Genomic DNA, 21,011 nt, shown 5'->3' with positions numbered 1-21,011 from the left:
TAGGCTCTGGCTCGGAAAGCGTAAGTATGTGGAGTGCAATTGTGGATTTTTTTGGCAGGGAAAAATTCTGAATCTCTATACAAGCGCTGCGCTGAACGTAGCTGGATCACAGATCAGATAGTGACAAAGACAATACTGAGACAGCGTTAAGATAGCTGCGCCGGTTTGTTTTGGGTTCTCTAGAGTTGTCGCATTGCAGCGCAGGGATTATAATGTGTAGAAGAACTGCAGATGCCTACATGAAAAAAGTAATTTCATTTTTTCGGGGAGGTAAATAAGACTTAATGAATACTCCTTGACTGCTAGAGTATTTGGGATCCTCATGGGAACGGGTATAGAAAGCATTTAAAAACCGGCTGTTAAAGCTGTAATCGGCTAGTTCGCCCAGTATGCTAATGTAACGATGGTTCCCCGAAAACATTTGTTTTATAGACGCAGCTCTATTTGCAGTACGCTAATGCGTAAAAATCAGTATTTGAGACAAATCGTAAAACGATTCTACTGCCTCCATTGGATATTTCGTGTGAGGATCACAATATTAAGGTAAGGGAGATCTAAATACATCCCGGGTGTTATCTTAAAGGGAGTGGATAACAGCGGTAGAAGCTTTGAACTGTGGCCTGCAAACTAAATACGAGGGCGCTCTAAAAAGCAACGCCTGTGTGTTTTTACTGTGAAAATCTCAAAGCTTTTTAAACGAAACAAACTTTATTAATTCATCATGTCTACATATTTACTTCTCACTCTGGTCATCCTGGCAACGAATATATTTCCGTCAACGAGAGACCAGTTTGTTGACACCGTCACTATTGAATGTTTGACTCTGTTGATGGAGCCACAATCTCACCTCTGCTTGCACCGCTTCATCACTTATCAGAGTGAAGTCCTCGAACGACTGATAGGTCGCAGGTTCGAATCCTGCCTCGGGAATGGATGTGTGTGATGTCCTTAGGTTAGTTAGGTTTAAGTAGTTCTAAGTTCTAGGGGACTGATGACCACAGATGTTAAGTCCCATAGTGCTCAGAGCCATTTGAACCATTTGAAGTCCTCGAACCTGTCCTTTAAGTTTTGGAAACAGATGAAGAGCGGATGGGACCAAGCTGGGACCGTATGGAGGATGATCGATGACAGTGAATACAAGGTATCGGATTGTTGCAGATGTTGCTGCGCTCGCGTGTGATCCGGCGTTGTCATGCTGAAGGATAGGGTGCTCCGTGTTTGGACGAACTCTTCGAATTCGAAACTTTATTACAGCACACTATTTATCACGCACCAGCATAGTTACGTTACTCACGGCCATCTTACACGTTAGAGATGCTATGTACACAGAGAGTGTGACCAATGTTCTTTAGACCATTAACGTGGAGTAAATTCAAATGTGACATGCTACAGTGTATTAGCGATTTATTCCAACGTCCCGGGAAAAAACTGATATCTATCAGGAGGAAAAGAGTTTCACTTGTATTATTTCAGACGCTCTGAAGCGATTTCAGAGTTTCCTGCTTGAATATTCGTTGTTGTTAGCAGCCTCTAAGTTTAATAAATCTTAGATGAGATTTTTGCGGATCTGGGAACTGTTACTTACCCCGTAAATTTCCAGAAGACACACTAATGTAATGATAATTAGAAACGCAAAAGAATGAAAGCCTGGTAAAGCAATGTCACTGCAACTGATTTTCGAAGAAGGAATTTCTGTTACGGATACTCGCATTTTCATGCGTAAGTAATTAAACATAAAATGCCAGAATGAGGTTTTCACTCTGCAGCGGCGCGTGCGCTGATATGAAACTTCCTGGCAGATTAAAATTGTGTGCCGAACCGAGATTCGAACTCAGGACCTTTGCCTCTCGCGGACAGCGTGAATCGAGTAACCGGCACCATTATTTACGTTCTTAAATGCTACTGAATGAGATACGAGAGGTATGCGGAATGACTTGTGGATACTAATGCTCAGAAGTTTTCGAAGTTGATGTTTTTCTTGCAAAGGCAATAAATCTGTGAACGTTATACGCAACAGACTGAAACAGTTTTCCAAAAACCTTCAAAACAATAATCCATCTTCAGAAATCACTGCGAACATACGAACAGAGAGACACTTGAGGCAAAAAGATAGCGTCGCAGCTCATCAGCTAATCACGTTCAATTTCATCTGTGAACATTCTCTCTCTGTATATATAGACTCCATTACACGCTACAATTTGGTACCCCATAGCGGCAGAACGCTGCAAATATGAGACATGAAGAATGAAGATGAAGAATGTTAACAACGTCCGTTTTATTTAAAAAGCCTTAACAGTTCTCATTAAAAAACTTCAGATGCATTACTTTTCAGTCCGCCTGCGTTGGAAATTAAATCTGTATACATCCGTAACTACAAAGACGATCCTTTTTGTCCTTGTTTTTCTTTTACTGGTTTTCTGATGGCCGTACACCCAAATCAGTCATTCTTCCTTACCCGATTTTCGTAATGTCATGAATTACTTAGTTTAAACGGCCAGTGAAGTGACGGACAAAAAATAGTACTAGGTGTCGCACGCCAATCTAACAATGGAGTAGGACATGTGGACTGGCGTTTCTTTCGCAATAGGAATTGTTTTGTGAATGCAGCAGGGCAAATAAACGTGGCAGTTGTTAGCAAATCTGGAACAAATAGGTATCTCGATATCTGTTAGTATATTAGCTTAGTGAATATGCGTGCCATGCGATACGCCACCCTGGACCATGCATGTAATTACAGTATATACATAGATAAAAGTGGACAATGTAATTTGACTTTATAAATGACTGTATATCGTTTCACCCTCTTGAATTTTGTCATGCATTATGTATTTACGACATGTTCTACTCCTCCAGAATATCTGTAGGTAAGAAATGTATTGCCTCACAAGCAAGAGATAAACATCGTTACTGTTCAGTTATATTTCACAAATCCTGTCAAAGAATTCACTATGTTCAGGTGATTACGTTGTGAGCCAGCAAAATGATGAACTCTCATTTACTGGGATTACAGTTCGAAGCCATGCTGAACCATACCGATTCCCTTTGTTTTCCATTGACAATGATGAGAACTTACACGGTTCTCAAAAAAAAAAAAAAAAAAAAAAAAAATAGTTTCTCTCCATGGTACTTATACTATGTTTTGCGAAAACCACGAACCAAATATACGTACGTTTTGCACCTACACTTTCCGTCATGAACATTACTGCACCAAGGTACGACGTCATACCTAAAAGTTTCATGTGCTTAAAGAAATGTCAATCATACTTTAACTATGTATTTATTTTTAATTTACGTTGCGTTTCCACATATTTCTGACTATAAATCGGTTGATTCCATACCCGCTACTGATTTGTTGGTAAAGGAGGCTAACGTAACAGCTTTTGTGAGTTCATTAACTATGCGGACAGCTATTTCACATGTGGGCACGTAGTTGCCGACGGTGTATTGCACGGCATCTCGTATAACTTCCATTCTGAGCTTTTTGGCTACGGCTCGATGGAGACCTTCATCCTCCAATACAACTGAAATGAAATTTAATTATGGGAATAAGCTTATTAACTCACAAATTGAAAACTTGTCTAGTTTTACTATTTTTATGATATTAGTGATGAATTTAGGATTATTTGGAATAAATATTCAAATGTTGTAATTAGTAGAGTAAATGTTATAATCAGTGGAGCATGTACTGTAATTTACAAGTTTAATTTACGAACTCAACGTTTAAACGTACATAAAGATGCCAGTAAGAGATATTTTGGAGAGCAAGGCTTAATGTAGAAGTCTAAGATTACATTTAGTACCGAATTTCATGAGATTTTGTTGCATGCATTTGAATCTAGAGGAATTAGACACTAATTCGAAACCAATGTACTAGATCACACACACAATTTTCAAATCCGATTTTCATTTATCGCAACTGACCATCCATCAACGCGCTTGAAAATATACGCACAGAGATCTCAACACAAGTGATCACACCCTTTAAACCGAATGAATTTGTGGATATCTGATATATATCCGCCAAATCCCGGTTATGAACATTAGACATGACGATAATCAGTATGCGAGTGTTTACTTTTTACTGGAATATTCAAAATCACGTCTTTCACCTCATATAATTATTTCAACATCATTATGGTTTTTTTAAACACGTGCATTTTTGATCACATATCCGTCACCATTTTATATAAATTAACTGAATAATAGTAATCTGCCGAAATATGTATGTATCTAACAACGAATTTCAAAGCCGAATCTTTAGTTTCATCTTGCAGTCTCCGAAAGTCATGAGCTTGTATTTCGTTCCTTTCTCGGGAAGTAACGGCGTTATCTATGTTTTTAGATATATTTGTGCTTGTGCTGGATTCTTTCATGTTTTCTCCTCTATCCAAGATATAATCAATTTTTCACGAGAAAAGTTCAGGCTTTCACTGTAATAGGGTAGAAAAGCAGATGCTATAGATGCCATTTACGGCAGTCGTATCGCTTGTCATTACCAAGCAACGCTCTTGGCCGACACAGTTATTGGGAATTGCGATTGCGGTTCGCAAATCAATTTCGAGAAGCTTCCATCGTCGTTTAGAGAGCTGGTTCAGCTTCTGTGCCTGGTGCCTGTCAGGCGGAAGCCATTAACGTGATGGGAATGTTCGCCACACAGTCTCTGTAAGCTCTTGGCCCAATTTTTTTAATAGCATTGGAACGTTGTCACTATATCACCCTTATGGTTGAAGTGTTTGCGAATAGTCACTTTAGCTACCCACTAAGTGCTACCACACGAAAAGTAAACGACAAATGTTGCAAGTAGAACACAAAATATGCGATAATCAAGAGCACGGACAAAATGTTCAGATGTGTGTGAATTTCTAAGGGACCAAACTGCTGAGGTCATCGGTCCCTAGACTACTTAAACTAACTTGTGCTAAGAACAGCACACACACCCATGCCCGAGGGAGGACTCGAACCTCAGGCGAGAGGTGCCACACAATCCAGGACGTGGCACCTAAAACCACGCGGCCACTCCGCGCGGCCAGCACGGACAACAGAAAAATAATAATAAAATGTTCTCCGCCTCCGTGCTAGAGGTGTTAACATGCGATTGCAATAACTTTCAGTGTAAAGTACTTTTAATGCTTTTAAATAGTGCGCCTAACTCAAGAATGGCAACAAACTTGATATCGGTGTTCATAGTTTGATTCGTTCCTTGTCAACATTCTAAACCTCCAATACTCGGCGTATTTTGTAAAGTTCTTATTTGCACAGCTTCTTTTTGTTACATGTAGCATTTTTCACTCTTATAAATTTATTACATTTCTGACTAAAGTGAAGGACATTAACTCCCTCTTTCCTTTCCTCGCAATGGATCCCATATGTAACCCTACTGGTGCTATGCTGCTCTCGGTGGCCAGGTGGATCAGACGGTGGTTCTGTCATTACTTAATACACTTTCTATCGATCAAACTAATTTATTTATCCTCCACCAACCGACGGGCGGGACAGTAATTATTACGTGCTGTCGACACTGAAACTGTGGAACTATGATCATTACATCATCAACATGACATACAATACTCTTCCCCTGACTCACTGCTGCCAACGTACATTTCGCATGCGAGCCACAAAGATAAGATGAGCGTAATCAGTGCTAGTACGGAGGACATAGGAAGTTCAGGGAAGCTAAGGCGAAATGGCTGCATGAAAAATGTAAAGACATCGAAAAAGAAGTGATTGTCGGAAGAACTGGCACAGCATCTAGAAGAGTCAAAATAACCGTCGGTGAAATTAAAACCTGGGATGGTAATATTAAGAGTGCAATGGGGATCTCACTGTTAAATGCAGAGGAGAGAGCGGATAGATGGAAACAGAACATTGAAGGCCTCTATGAGGGGAAGATTTGTCTTATGTGATAGATGAAGAAACAGAAGTCGTTTTAGAAGAGATAGGGGATCCAGTATTAGAATCAGATTACAAAAGAGCTTTGAAAGACTTAAGATCAAAGAAGGCAAAAAGGATAGATAGCGTTCCATTAGAATTTCTAAAATCACTGGGGGAAGTGGCAACAAAACAACTATTCACGTTCGTCTGTAGAATGTATGAGTCTACTGGTGTACCATCTCGCTTTCGAAACGGAAAACGTCATCCACGCAATTCCGAAGACTGGAAGAGCCGACAAGTGCGAGAATTATTGCACAGTGAGTTTAACAGCTTACGCATCCAAGTTGCTGAGAAAAATAATATACAGATGAACTGAAAACAAAAGTGTGGGTCTGTTAGATGAAAATCAATTTGGATTTAGAAAAGATGAAGGCACTAGAGACACAGTTATGATGTTGCGGTAGATAATGAAAGCAAGACTGAAGATAAATCAAGGCACGTTACTAGGTTTTGGCGGCCTAGAACAACTGTTTGACAATGTGAAATGATGCAAGCTGTTCAAAAATTCTGGGAAAAATGGGAGTAAGCTATAGGGAACGACGATTAATGTAAAATATGTACAAAAACGAAGAAAGAACGCTGTAAATGGAGGACCAAGAACGAGCTGTCGGATTAAAAAGAGTGTAAGACACGGATGTAGTCTTTCATCCCTACTGTTCAATCTATACATTGAAGAACAGTGATGGAAATAAAAGAAAAGTTTAAGAGCGGAATTAAAATCCAAGGTGGAAGGATATCAATGATAAGTTTGCTGGTGACAAGGCTATCTTCATTGAAAGTGAAGAATTACAGGACTTGTTGAATGAGTATGTCTAATGAGTGCAGAATATGGATTGAGAGTAAATCGAAGAAAGACAGAAGTAATGAGAAGCAGCACAAATGAGAACAACGATAAACTTAACTTCAAGATTGATGGTCACGAAGTAGATGTGAAGGTAAGCAAATCTGCTACGTAGGCAGCAAAATAGCCCATGACGGACGGAGCAAGGAGGACATAAAAAGCAGACTAGCACTGGCAAAAATGGCGTTCCTGCACAAGAGAAGTCAAGCAATATCAAACATAGGCCTTAATTTGAGGAAGAAATTTCTGAGAACGCACGTTTGTAGCGCGGCACTGTGTGGTGCTGAAACATGGACTGAGGGAAAACCGGAACAGAAGAGAATCTAAGCATTTGAGGTATGGTGCTACAGAAGAATGTTGAAACTATGGACTGATAAGGTAAGGAATGAAGAGGTTGTCCGGAGAATCGGCGAGGAAAGGAATATATGGAAAACATTGACAAGAAGAAGAGACAGGTTGCTAGAACATTTGCTAAGACATCAGGGAATAACTTCCGTGATATTAGAGGGATTTATCGAGGGTAAAAACTGTGGAAGAAGACAGAGATCGTAATACATCCAGCAAATAGTTGAGGACGTAGGTTGCGAATGCTACTCTGAGATGCGCAGGAGACGAATGCGTGGAAAGCCATACCAAACCAATGAGATGACTGATGACTCAAAGGGGAAAAAAAGGCGGTTGCATATAGTCAGCCGGCTTTCCTTCGCTCTGTTTTCGAGCGGAACGGGAAAGGAAATGACTATTAGTGAATACGGTGGCTTGCGAGTGTGTATGTAAATGTAGATGTTTCGAGCAGCCGTTCATCTGGATGACGACGATTGACCTGTAACGTAATTCATCCGATCAGGTATCATGGTTCCGCTGACCTTCGGTCCCATATCGATTATCCCGTGCCAACTACAGTCGTAACAGACGATGTTGTTAGGTCAACATGCAGTTACGTACGTGTGGTCTGCGGAGTTCTGTGTTCACCAAACTGGGCTGAACGCTGTGCTTCGAAGCACTTGTGCCTCCACCTGCACTGCGCTCTGGCGTCAGATGTGGCACAGATGACCGCCTGTTCTGCTTTACAGCGCGGGGAAGCATCTGAACTCCGCGTTCTGTGATGAGCCGTGGACGCCCAACAACTCGTCGCCTAGATGGGGTTCCACCGTCCTACAACTGCTTTCCCAAGATGTTCGCGATAGCTGTTCGCGAACAGCAGACCAGCTGCGCAGTTTCCGAAATGCTTCTTCCCAGTTGCCACGCCGTAACAATCTGCTCTTTGTCAAAGTACATTACGTCCGTCGATTTCCGCATTTGCGGGCCGCATCGTCATTAGAATGATTCTCCATTCGTCCCTACTTCGCTTATCTACTGTCCTTCCGGCGTCACGTGACCACAGCGTCAGATGGGCGACATTGAGTCCCAGGGTGGGCGTTGGTCGTGATGTTTTGGCTCATCAGTGTACAAAGTAGTATCAAAGGTGAGAGAAGTGATAAGTGAAGATCTTAGGACCGTTGAACTCGAACACTGACACTTACCCACAATTATACAAAGCTAAGCAACGCATCATACGCAAAGGACTCTTTTGTTGTAGTACGACATGTCTGTGAATGATCTCTGATCACAGTATCTCGCTGATGTACTGAGTATGGATGCATGTCGTTGTCCTCAATCTCACTTTGAACCCATTTCAAAGCTGTGCTCATTTTCATTCTACTAAATTGATAACTATTGTATAAGGGCCAGCCAAATGAAAACCGAACACCCGCCACAATGGGACCACACGCTTTACAACATTTATCCCTCTGGGAGACGAGACGATCAGTTCCTGTTTCGTAGGGCGTGGTCGGCCGCTGACGTATCCGCAGCCGCACCCACTCTTTACTTCCTCATCGGACTGAAACCGACGTTCACGCATGGATTTCTTCAGGTCACCGAAGATATAAGAAAACAAGCTGTGAAAGACGAAAGATCCGTGCCACACGAAGGATGTTGCAATGTTCCCCAATCAAATCACTGAAACGGGGCCTCTGTCCTATTGTCAGTGTGGGGGCGGATGTATCGTGCAACAGGATGATTCTTCTGCTCGTCAATTTCCTCGAGCATGGAACCACAATCAATGCGCAGCGCCATGAAGGCACTCTACAGAAACTGAGACGCACCGTAAAGTCAAAACGTCCAGGAATGCTGAATGCCGTCGAACGGAATCATCCTGTTGCATGAAAACGTCCGCCCCCACACTGCCAAGTATTCGGTTGGGATACACGGCAACATCCTCCGTACAACCCGAATGTTGGATCTTTTACCATCTTAGTTTCACATCTTAGGTGACCTGAAGAAAGACAGACACGGAAGTCGGTTTGAGTGGGTGCCGTTGTGGATTCATCGGTGGCTGACTGCGTTCTGCGAAACAGGAATTGATCGTCTCGTCTACCAGTGAGATAAATGTTTTAACGCTTGTAGTGATTACTTTTCAATGGAACCGCTTCAGGTTCTTATTGCAGTGAGTGTTCGGTTTTCATTTGACTGCCTCTCATATACTGACATGACTTTTATCACTAAACTTACGCTTCAGTTCTAGGCAGCTTTGGGTTTTCTCTAACACAAAATTTACATTTCCGAGGAGTAGGTTTTGAATGTCCATCCGGCCACTATCATTCAGATTTTCCATTGTTTCTCTAAATCACTTCAACCAATGACGGGATAGTTCCTTCAAGCAGTCCGTGGTCCATTACTTGCCCCATCTACGTCCAGTCCATGTCTGAGATCTAGAACCTAAATTCATCTTTTTTTGCACCCCAGTTATCAAAATTGCGTAGTCTCTTGTAACAGACTTCTGTTACTCTCGTTGCCTTAGATATCGAAATTATTATCTTTACCCTACGTTCATTATCATCACAAGTGGTCGTGCTCGTTGCTGAGCGTCGTGACCCAACGGAGGAAACGTCTCCAGATCCTCTTAGAGTCTGCTGAAGAGGCTGACCACAGATCTTGATTTGTTCTAGTCACCTTCTCGCTGCTCTTCCTCCTGGTCTCTCCCCTTCCATCCTTATTTTCTCTAGATTTCTTCCATCTCTTCTGAAGATGTGGGCAAAGAACCGGAGACAATTTTGGCTGACAAGAGAAGAACGACGCTTGGAAATACTGAATTGCTCTATAATGAAGAAATCTGTTCTTCATTCGGTCAATTTTATGCGCAGCATCTTACGCCAGCACCAAAGCTCAGTCCGCCCCCGGTAGCTGAGTGGTCAGCGCGACAGACTGTCAATCCTCCGGGCCCGGGTTCGATTCCCGGCTGGGTCGGAGATTTTCTCCGCTCAGGGACTGGGTGTTGTGTTGTCCTAATCATCATCATTTCATCCTCATCGACGCGCAAGTCGCCGAAGTGGCGTCAAATGGAAAGACTTGCACCACGTGAGCGGTTTACTCGACGGGAAGCCCTCGTCACACGCCATTATTATACCAAAGCTCAAAGACATTAATAGGCGCTTGTCTCTGGTCATAAGGGTCCATGTTTCGAAACCACAAAAAAAGTCAGAAATCACGAGTGATTTAACAAGTAGGACGTTTAGTGGTGTTGATTATCGTTGTATTCTGCCAGACTGGTGAGTTCTTCACAGTCACCCGGCATAGGGTGATTCTCCTTCTTACCTCACCTTCACAGTTTCGCGTGTCGCAGATGGTTGACCGAAGACAGATGAATGAGTGCACAATTTCCAGTTCCTTCATTCGACTTGTGAGTTGAACCTGAGTTCCTCTATCAACTGAGTTTGGACTTGGCGAGGTTGATGTCTGATCCATATGATAGTCTTATGTCCTTCACTCAGCAAGTTCATCTTCACTGCCGGCCAAAAAGCACGGTGTCCTCAGCAAATCTGATATTGTTAATAACATGCAACCAAAATTAGTTCTGCATTTCACATAGATAAAAATGTAAATCCACTTCAGTTCTTCTCTTTTTCTGGTTGTCTCTAATTACTTTAACTGATTTTGTATTGACACCCCTCATCCTTTATGCTACGTACCTACTGAAATCGGCATTCTTTTTTTTATAGATTATGGTATCTAATCTTTCCATGCCTCTAGGATTCTTAAAAATTTTCTGGTTGACTTTGTTGTAATGTCTGATTATTGTGAATTTACGTAACTTTAGCTAGTGTTCCAGTCTACCTGATAACAGTATGGCTAAAAGATTCTTTTTTATCATTACATAACCTCATAGCCCTCAAATATGATCTGCAATAATTCATGTCTTGGTCTTGATTCAGCATGATATATTGATTCATTCTGTTGTGACAATAGGCTGTTTGTTTTTTCGTACGTTTTGACGTAATGCTATCTTTCTTCTCTATTCGTTATGCAAATTACTAAATTGTAACAGAAAAGCCTTCTTTTGTGCCAGAAGATAGCGAAACATTTTACTTTATTTTGCCATGACATTGTCTTGTCATTTCATTAAATTGTGGAGTAATGGAGCAAAAGTATTCTTTTGTGGTCCAAATTAATCTTTCTAAGAGACAAGTAAGCTAAACAGTTCTGAGTTATCGTTCTCTGCATTAGTTTCATCGCTTGACACCCTGACTTTATTCTTTCACGTTTTCGAAACATTACTCTCTTCAGTACTATCTTCTTCCCTTTCAAACTTCTACATGGTCTATCCTTTCTTCCCGCATCCAGCATAATTTCTTAAATAATTACCAGGAATACTTCGTTATAGCATTCTGATTGCCACTTATCTCTGATATCTTCAGTATAAACCAGGACTTATCACATGTTACCGTTTTATCATTATCTAATGAAAAAAACACGTGGGAACTGTAATAGTTTTAGCAGTTTCTGCCATGTGCGACGCGCCCATCTAATCAAAAACTTGTTCGTAAAGCCAGAAAAGAGGTTCTGCACAACTGAACTCTCTAGCAAACCACTATTTGAGAACACGACCATTCTGCAGATTTGTGGACCTCCTGAGTGTGTAATGTTACACTGACCCAGGAAACTACTTGAGAGTCACACACGCCTTTATGTTGTACGTTACCAATTAGTGTGCACAACTTTAGTGGATAACGGAAATTATTAATGACCTAGCTACAGATCATAAAGTGGATGTTTCCACAGATAAATTTTTTATTATGAATAGTAGGTGGTTAACAGAAACAATCTCTCAGTTCACATAGTAATTTATTCAATAAATACTTAATTATTCTCAGAGATAATGAATGAAATGTGAAATACCTTACAAATTCTTTATGCAAATTCTACTAATGGATATCTTGATTTGCAGCGATACTTGAACCAACAAAAAAATCGCCCTCTGACGCTAATGGCGGTCTGAAATTTACTCTCGAAACTTGATATCCCCAAACAAAAAAGAGGTGCTGTTGACCAGATAGTAATTAAAAAACTCATTCACTACACCAACGCTGGCGCTAAGACACTTGATCGTTCTGATTTCCGCAAGTGCGAACTAAGAAAATGTCCAATCACGCAATAGCAGTTAGTTGTGCTCACCGTCGTCTGCTAAGATGCGCGCTGCTGTCCACTGCTGATATGCTCACGACGCGCACATCTCCACGTATTCGAATGGCTTCTAAAGATGCACTCACTAGCATGTCTGGCAGCGGACTCCAATCAGATCGCTCTCGTATCTAGCCACCGCCACCTTGCTATTTTCATAGAATAGTACATGAGGCTGTTTCTTCCCGCTAGACCGTTCATGTTTCGGAAAATGCTCCGTCTCCGTGACGTCAGCGACAAATTTGCCAATGGCACCTTTTCGCGGGCAGAAACTAGACTCGCATCACAGGTCCTCTGAAATTAGAAGGTCTCACGAGGTTAGGAGGTTGTTTTCGGCAAACGGTGATTCTTTCGAAAACCGTAAGGTGCTTCGGTCGCTGGATAGGCCCCGGTTGTAAGACGCACTATGGTCTAGTAAGCCCATCAGTCAGCCAGAGATGACAGCAGAAAAGGCGGTTTTTTTCGATACATCCAGCCCTTTGTGCATTCCCACGCACGACAGTCCAGCATCGTGTAAATGAAAGGATATGAAGCTCAGTGATACGACCTACATTAAATAAAACGTTGCTAATGGATTGCTATTGCTTGTACAGAAACCAGATGGCAGTTATAAGAGTCGAGGGACATGAAAGGGAAGCAGTGGTTGGGAAGGGAGTAAGACAGGGTTGTAGCCTCTCCCCGGTGTTATTCAATCTGTATATTGAGCAAGCAGTAAAGGAAACAAAAGAAAAATTCGGAGTAGGTATTAAAATCCATGGAGAAGAAATAAAAACTTTGAGGTTCGCCGATGACATTGTAATTCTGTCAGAGACAGCAAAGGACTTGGAAGAGCAGTTGAACGGAATGGACAGTGTCTTGAAGGGAGGATATAAGATGAACATCAACAAAAGCAAGACGAAGATAATGGAATGTAGTCGAATTAAGTCGGGTGATGTTGAGGGTATTAGATTAGGAAATGAGACACTTAAAATAGTAAAGGAGTTTTGCTATTTGGGGAGCAAAATAACTGACGATGGTCGAAGTAGAGAGGATATAAAATGTAGACTGGCAATGGCAAGGAAAGCGTTTCTGAAGAAGAGAAATTTGTTAACTTCGAGTACAGATTTAAGTGTCAGGAAGTCATTTCTGAAAGTATTTGTATGGAGTGTAGCCATGTATGGAAGTGAAACATGGACGGTAAATAGTTTGGACAAGAAGAGAATAGAAGCTTTCGAAATGTGGTGCTACAGAAGAATGCTGAAGATTAGATGGGTAGATCACATAGCTAATGAGGAAGTATTGAATAGGATTGGGGAGAAGAGAAGCTTGTGGCACAACTTGACCAGTAGAAGGGATCGGTTGGTAGGACATGTTCTGAGGCATCAAGGGATCACCAATTTAGTATTGGAGGGCAGTGTGGATGGTAAAAATCGTAGGGGGAGACCAAGAGATGAATACACTAAGCAGATTCAGAAGGATGTAGGTTGCAGTAGGTACTGGGAGATGAATAAGCTTGCACAGGATAGAGTAGCATGGAGAGCTGCATCAAACCAGTCTCAGGACTGAAGACCACAACAACCACAACATTGGATTCCACTCCGTTATCACTCTCCAGTTACTGAATCATCCTAAAATTAAACGAAAAAGGCATGCGAAATCGCATGTCGTATTTCAGATTTAACTTCTGTTGAAGACAACAAACACAATTTATTTTCGATATATCCGAGGATCTGCTATAATCTCCATGTTGACCATAGATTTAGTGCCTAGTGTCGAATTCCTATAGACAGACAGAGTGTCTTAAAATTAGTTTGAAAGAACGGAAAGCAGTGCAACCTTTCTCGAGACACCCTTGGCACATCTATTGTGAAACTGATCGAGACACACAGTTACGCACTTAATTAACTACGCACTTTTTAATAAAATAGGAAATATTTGAGCTATATTAATATTGTATAGTACAGGGTGTATTACGTGCGAAGCAAGTGCTGCAGTCTGGTTCACACGGGAACCTATACCCTCACAGTTAGAGCACTGTATGTGCTCCGGCACGTTGTTCGGACTGTGGCAAGCGGTGTTTCGCTTTTAACCGAAATTGACGAGCATTTCAGGTTGATGTGTCAGTGGCATCTACTTGCAGAGCTGTGCACAAAGCAAAACTGAAACCTTGTATGTCCCTATAGTATCAACAATTTTACGACAAACAGCAAAGTACGCACTAACAAAGGCTGCAGTGACGGAACACCAGAGTATACGCATTCTTGTGATCAGGAAACAGTAGGGAAACAGTCCTGTACAAGTCTGGTAACAAGATAGTTTGTCATAACACTTCACGCAGCAGTCCTAACCAGCAAGCAGAAGCTTCGCGGAGCGCGAACGATGTAAGAGAGAGCGGACCACGATGCCTGCGTGCGGCCGTCCGCACTAGGACGGCATTGGTGCTGGCAGCAGACCAATCAGGCGCTCTTTTTTCGGTCCCTGTCTGGCGGCGGTTGTGAGGGTGGAGGCGTAAGTGGCCACGCCGATGAAGTCCCACTCAGTCTCCTGACCACCGTTATGGATGAGGCTTTATAAAAATAAATCCTGATTTTGAAATATCAATAACTCGGGAACTGTAAGGAAGTTAACTGTTTGATCTTGAAAGCTGCCTATTACTTGTTCGCACTGAGGGTTTATTTTGCGATACTTGTTTTGCTTTTCGTGAATGATATCCTGGTCGGAAATAAGGAATCAGTATTTAAATCAGGCAACAGACATGATAAAATTGAATCAACATTTAAATTGAGCAACAGATAAATTTATGAATATGAATAAAGATCTGGTTGAGGCTCGTCAGATAGGAGACTCGGGTTTCTTAAATTTTGTATTAAACAGATTTATTAGCAAGCAAAAACAAATTTTGGTGAACACAAAACGCGTACACTCTAACTAGAAGTGGTTCCCAGTTGTCATAAGATAAATCAACAGTACATTAATACAGAGAAGCTGCAACCTCCTAGGCACCCATGAGTATTCACAGTACCACACATTACGAGGGATGTCAGTATAAGAAGAAAAACTTCATTAAATAATAATAACAAATGATATTCTCCACTACAAGCAACGTCTACAAGAACTACTGCGCACTCGGCAGAGAAGTGAGACGCCAATTGTGGGCAGGTACCAAACCACGAAAAACGCATTAAATTAAATTTGTAGAACGCGGGTAAAATGTGTCCACATGCGTGGATATTCTTTCGAAGTAGGAGATTAATTACTGTCAATAAAATAGTACGAATATGATCTCATCTACAACTTTGGAAGCATCTGGATGTACACAGCATTTCCGTGGACAAAGAAAATATCTTGTATTTCACAAGAAAGAGAAACTTTAACTCGGAAATCCTAGCGTATAACCAACACGCTCTCAGGGTGCGAACATTCTTTACAGACTGTTTGAACACAAGCGTTAATTCCTACTACCAGTCCTGAAAATGTGACTGAACAAAGGCCACAAACTATTAGAAACAAGAAATTTAATAGCGTCTTAGCACCCCGATAGTTGTGCCCCTTGGTCCCCCATTCATAGTCGCGCTGCACCTGTGGGATGCCTTATCAATTTTAACAGTAAAAAAAAAAAAAAAAAAAAAAAAAGGATTCTAGGCATCTGGGCGCTTGGTGAACGCATGAGTAGTAGGAAACAACAAATTTTATACAAAAATTAAACTTTATTACATTTCAAACTGAACAAGTAAGTGATTCGTACCGCAGGAGTGCTGACTTCTGACTGCTAGGGCGCGTGGGAGGTAGCGCGACTAATGGAAGGTGAAGCACAGCTATTTCCCATGAATTTACTTGATAGGCTACACTGGATATGAATTTCCTTTATTAATTCTTCTATACGGACAAAGTTTGTTTGTATTAACGTTGCTCGTGGTAGCAATTCCATTTGTACACAAAGTATTTCGCATAGAAAGCGCAATCGTTCGCTCACTTGTAAAATTACAACCGAAATAACTACCATAATTTTCAGCTAACATCCAAAAACTGAAAGAAAATTATTGAACATAATCTTCGCTCATTTATGAAACACTAACAGTTGAAACCAAACCATGACAGATTGCCTGGAAGACTGCACTTCCCTCACTTGGTATTGCCGTCCGAGTGCCGGGCACTGGATGCTGATCAGCGGTCCCGCTTTGAAAGTGTGGTGGAGGAAACCAACCAGAGAGAGGACGAGACGTCCTATCTAAGGGGAACTCCCTGACAGACGAGCCTGTCCTGTCGATGCAATTCAACCCCTCTGCCATCCTGCCTACACCAACTCAAGTTGGCAAAACTGTTGTAGCAGACTACAGATTACTGTCACTTGCAGGAAATAAACATTCAATTCATTCACAATCATACGTTGTGATGGGGTTCACTGGATTAGGACGGAGGAGAAATATAGGTAAATAAAATACAGATGTACGGCTTCCTTTCTAGAGGTTTCCTACAGTCGCATACAGGAAACTAGTGGCAACGAAACACAGACATCTGTTTCAATACGTACACAAATTTGTAGTTTTCATGTTCGCTGACAGTGCCAACAATTGTTGTTGTAGTACGAGATGCCAACAATTGTTGTTGTAGTACGAGATGCCAACAATTGTTGTTGAAGTACGAGAAGACGCGCAGAAATGCACTGCGCTTTTCGTATGTGAGGTTGGCATAAAGGGAGGCTACCCTCCGAAAACAGGAGACTGGATACGTGCTTGTGTTGTCGCAGTGGCTGTGCATCCCGTTCGCGTGGCTGAACGAGCAGGTGGGCTCGCTGTCGCCGGAGAACGTGGACTGGGTGGGCAGCGTCGCCAAGGAGGAGATCGCCTCCTACATCGACTACGGGCTGCTGCTCGTCTTCGGGGGCATCCCTTGGCAGGTACGTACTGCAGCAACAGGCAATCACTCCCAATGAGTTTTTGTATGGAAATAAAACTAAGGAAAGAAAACACAAAAATTAGATTATAAGACACACTATACCAACGCTGCAACTAAATTACAACGTGCGTTCAATAAGTAATGCAACACTTTTTTTTATAAAGGCAGGTTTGATTCATTCAGGATTCCAACACATCGTATTGTTCCGCACTCCTTTGGCTGCAAAATACTATTGTTCAACACAATCTCTTTTGAATGCGACAGCCTTACACCACCTTACTACCGCATGGTCTACTCTACTGGTCCACGATGGAGCCAACTTCTCCTCGCTGCTTCAATAACCTCCTCATCATCTCGTGTCATCCGTCGTTCATTGGCGAAACAGATGGAAGTCGGAAGATACGAGATTCGGGATGTAGGGTGGATGAGGGAGAACAATCTAATGAAGTTGTGTCAACTGCTCTCGGGTGCATAGACTTGTGTGAGGTCTAGCGAAGGAGAAGGAGAAGTTCGTTTGCGTTTTTGTGACGACGAACAAACTGAAGTCGTTTCTTCAATTTCCTGAGATTAGCACAATACACTTCAGAGTTGATAGTTGCACCATGAGGGAGAACATAAAACACAATTCCAGAAGAACGTCGCCTTGACTTTACCGGCCGAGGGTGCAGCCTCAAGCAGTTTGATGGCTACATATAGCGCCGACTACTATCGAAACTTCATGAAGCTGCAGCGGCAGAAACGAAAATATTCCACGACATCCGCCAACAACTACGCATTTTTTTCAATCGAAACTGGCCAGGAGGAATATATGTTGCGTTACTTATTGAACGCCCTTCATATTAATTACAAGCAAGTAACACAAATTGGTAAAGTGCTCTTACAGTTGCAACGAAAGAAAAATTCGATATTGTTGCTGACGGACTTCTGAATAGGTAATTTTCCCCCAAGGATAAAAAGCACTAAGCGCTTATGATACAGCATACTCGTAATAAAAAATTACTATAAAACTTTGAAACAAGTGCTGTGCAGATTGACGATATAAATGAGCATTTCATGTGCTGTACAATGACGCAGAACTACTCTTATTCATGTGGCAAACTTTGGGACTCGAGACCACCACACTTTCGCCGGGATGCAGATCGAGGTAGGTATTTTCGTCCTTGGTTCCCTGCTCCCTGTCCTGCAGCTGATATAGAACACTCAAGAAATGCACGATATGGAAGATGCCCAACAGCAACCGTCCTGTGAGCTGGATACAATAACCGACGCCACCTTCTTGGAAGTTATCATCAGGGTGTGATATTACATGTCTTTTATTAGGAAATTAAATTGTAATTAAAAAAAAAAAAACACTGCCTGACGAATTTCTGGTGTCACCGAGACGAGAGTGAGATAAAGTGCTTAACGTTATTCCCTGTGTGTAGAAGTAATTTTTATTCACGTTAATTTTGAGGCAACGCCTTTCGAACCGTACTTATTCGTGGTCTCCAAGATGGTGGTATCGTTATAGAAGCCTCTTGGTTTGATGAAGGTCTCCGAGAGCATGGGGATGCATTTCTGGGAGGTAGTTGGTTGTTAGCACCAGCTAAGTAATGGTAATCTGACAGATCTGGACAGTTCCCATAGAACTTAGTGCTAGGACAGACTTAGCTTTTTCTAGGAACGGCGGCAATCGAAATTCTGCTGTTTTCCCACTGCAGGAGAGTTTTTAAATAGGGGCTAGCAGTATCACACAGCGCCACTTTTGTTTGTATCCTGGAACAGTCGATACGTAGCGTCCGCGAGCATCACAGAAGTTCTCGTGGACACCCACCATCCGCCGTTTACTCAGTAGTGCGGAATGCTGCGGTCTGCTGGCTAGGCAACGCACCATCATGCTTTATTGTTGCTCCTCATTGCTAGCACTTCCATCTCTCACTCGCTAAACCTTATAGAATCTTTCTTGATTATATTTTATAATGTTTTTTTAATCTGATGCTTGATAATATGTGAGCTTCAGACTGAGCATCAGTGCCTCCCGATTTCGATGCTTGATATTCGTTCTCTGTTGCTCCATCAATATTGGTGTAGACTACATCACAATTCATCGTCGGCGTGTCCAGTTTCCTTCTACGAATCCTTGCATGTTCCAGCTTCAAACACAATGCAACTGATCCTTCCATCTCTTCTCAGGATATCAAAAATTCCTTTTCCCTTGAGTTGTATATCTGTATATTAATTTAGATATTCGTTCTTCTGACGTCCTTTGAATGTGTTCATGTCAGTTCTTCCTGTACTCCTCTGTTTTCTTAAGTATGCTTTCGACACTCACTTCATTTCTTATTTTTATCCGATCGGTGAATTTGTAACCAGCTAGAGATCTTACTTATTTGTTCTTCGTAAATACAGCCATTTATCTGGGAAACCTAGAGTAGGCCATAATGTGTTAAGAATCGCATCTCTGCTGCCTCAGTTCTTTTCCTCTCTCTCACTCATACATTAGAACTCTTACTACCGCCACGACAATATAAATTTGTAGTACCTCTTTTTTTTGTAATTGTTTTGAGGAGAGTGCGATTTATAGTACCTATCAACTGTAGGAATTTTGCAATTTGTATTCATCATCATTGTGTGTTACATACGAGACAACATGTCCCAGGAATTTAAAAAGTATTTATTTGTTCTAGCGCTTTATCATCAATTATAGTTTTTGCTCTTAAATGTTTCTTAACATAAGAAAACCATTATCTTAATTTTGTCTTTAGATATTGTCATGTTATAATCTTTTGCTACCTTGTGCAAGGACAAAGCTGCTATTTGTATTTTATCTTCTGATTTCACTGAGATTATTTGATCATCTGCACACAGGAATGTATTTTGAAAATTATTATTAAGCTTATAATGGTGATTACTTTCTTCTATCATATCTTTATGACGTCGTCTATGTATATACCCTGAAGCGCCAAAGAAACTGGTATAGGCATGCGTATTCAAATACAGAAACATGTAAATAGGCAGGATACGACGCTGCAGTCGGCAACGCCTATATAAAACAAGTGTCTGGCGCTGTTGTTAAATCGGTTACTGCTACTATAATGGCGGGTTATCAAGATTTAAGTGAGTTTGAGCGTGGTATTATAGTCGGTGCACGAGCGATAGGACACAGCATCTGCAAGGTAGCGACGAAGTGGGGATTTTTCAGTACGACCATTTCACTAGTGTACCGTGATAATATCAGAAACCTGGTAAAACATTAAATCTCCGACATCACTACGTACAGAAAAAGATCCTGCAAGAAAGGGACGAACGACGAGTGAAGAGAATCGTTCAACGTGACAGAAGTGCTACCCTTCCGCAAACTGCTGCAGATTTCAGTGCTGGGACATCTGCAAGTGTCAGCGTCCGAACAATTCAACGACACATCATCGATATGGGCTTTCGAAGGCGAAGGTCCACTCGTGTACCCTTGATGACTGCATGACAAAGCTTTACGCTTCGCGCGGGCCTGTCAACTCCGACGTTGGACTGTTGACGACTGGAAACTTGTTGCCTGGTCGGAGGAGTCTTCTTTCAAATTTTATCGAGCGGATGGACATGAACGGGTGTGGAGACATCCTCAAGAATCCCTGGACCCTTCATGCCAGAAGGGGACTGTTCAAGCTGGTGGAGGCTCTGTAGTAGTGTGGGTCGTATGCAGTTGGAGTGATATGGAACCCCTGATACGTCTAGATACGACTCTGACAGATCACACGTACGTAAGCATCCTTTCTGAGCAGCTGCACCTATTCATGTCCATTGGGCATTCCGACGGACTTGGTCAATTCCACCAGGACAATTGCTACAGAGTGGCTCCAGCAACACTCTTCTGAGTTTAAACACTTCCGCT

At 41.8% G+C, this 21,011-nt stretch overlaps 1 protein-coding gene across 1 annotated transcript in view; it reads left to right on the top strand.

Annotated features, from left to right (window-relative positions):
- LOC124606767 (high-affinity choline transporter 1) overlaps window positions 1-21,011 on the top strand; it is a 360,300-nt gene that overhangs the window by 269,070 nt on the left and 70,219 nt on the right. Inside the window, exon 7 of the mRNA XM_047138825.1 lies at window positions 16,998-17,147. Coding sequence (XP_046994781.1) covers window positions 16,998-17,147 — 150 coding nt within the window. The remainder of the gene's footprint in view (window positions 1-16,997; window positions 17,148-21,011) is intronic.

This window comes from Schistocerca americana, chromosome 1, assembly GCF_021461395.2.
Source record: "Schistocerca americana isolate TAMUIC-IGC-003095 chromosome 1, iqSchAmer2.1, whole genome shotgun sequence".
Lineage (NCBI taxonomy): Eukaryota > Metazoa > Arthropoda > Insecta > Orthoptera > Acrididae > Schistocerca > Schistocerca americana.
Note: the sequence above shows the minus strand (reverse complement) of the source record. Positions and strands in the feature narration are given on the sequence as shown.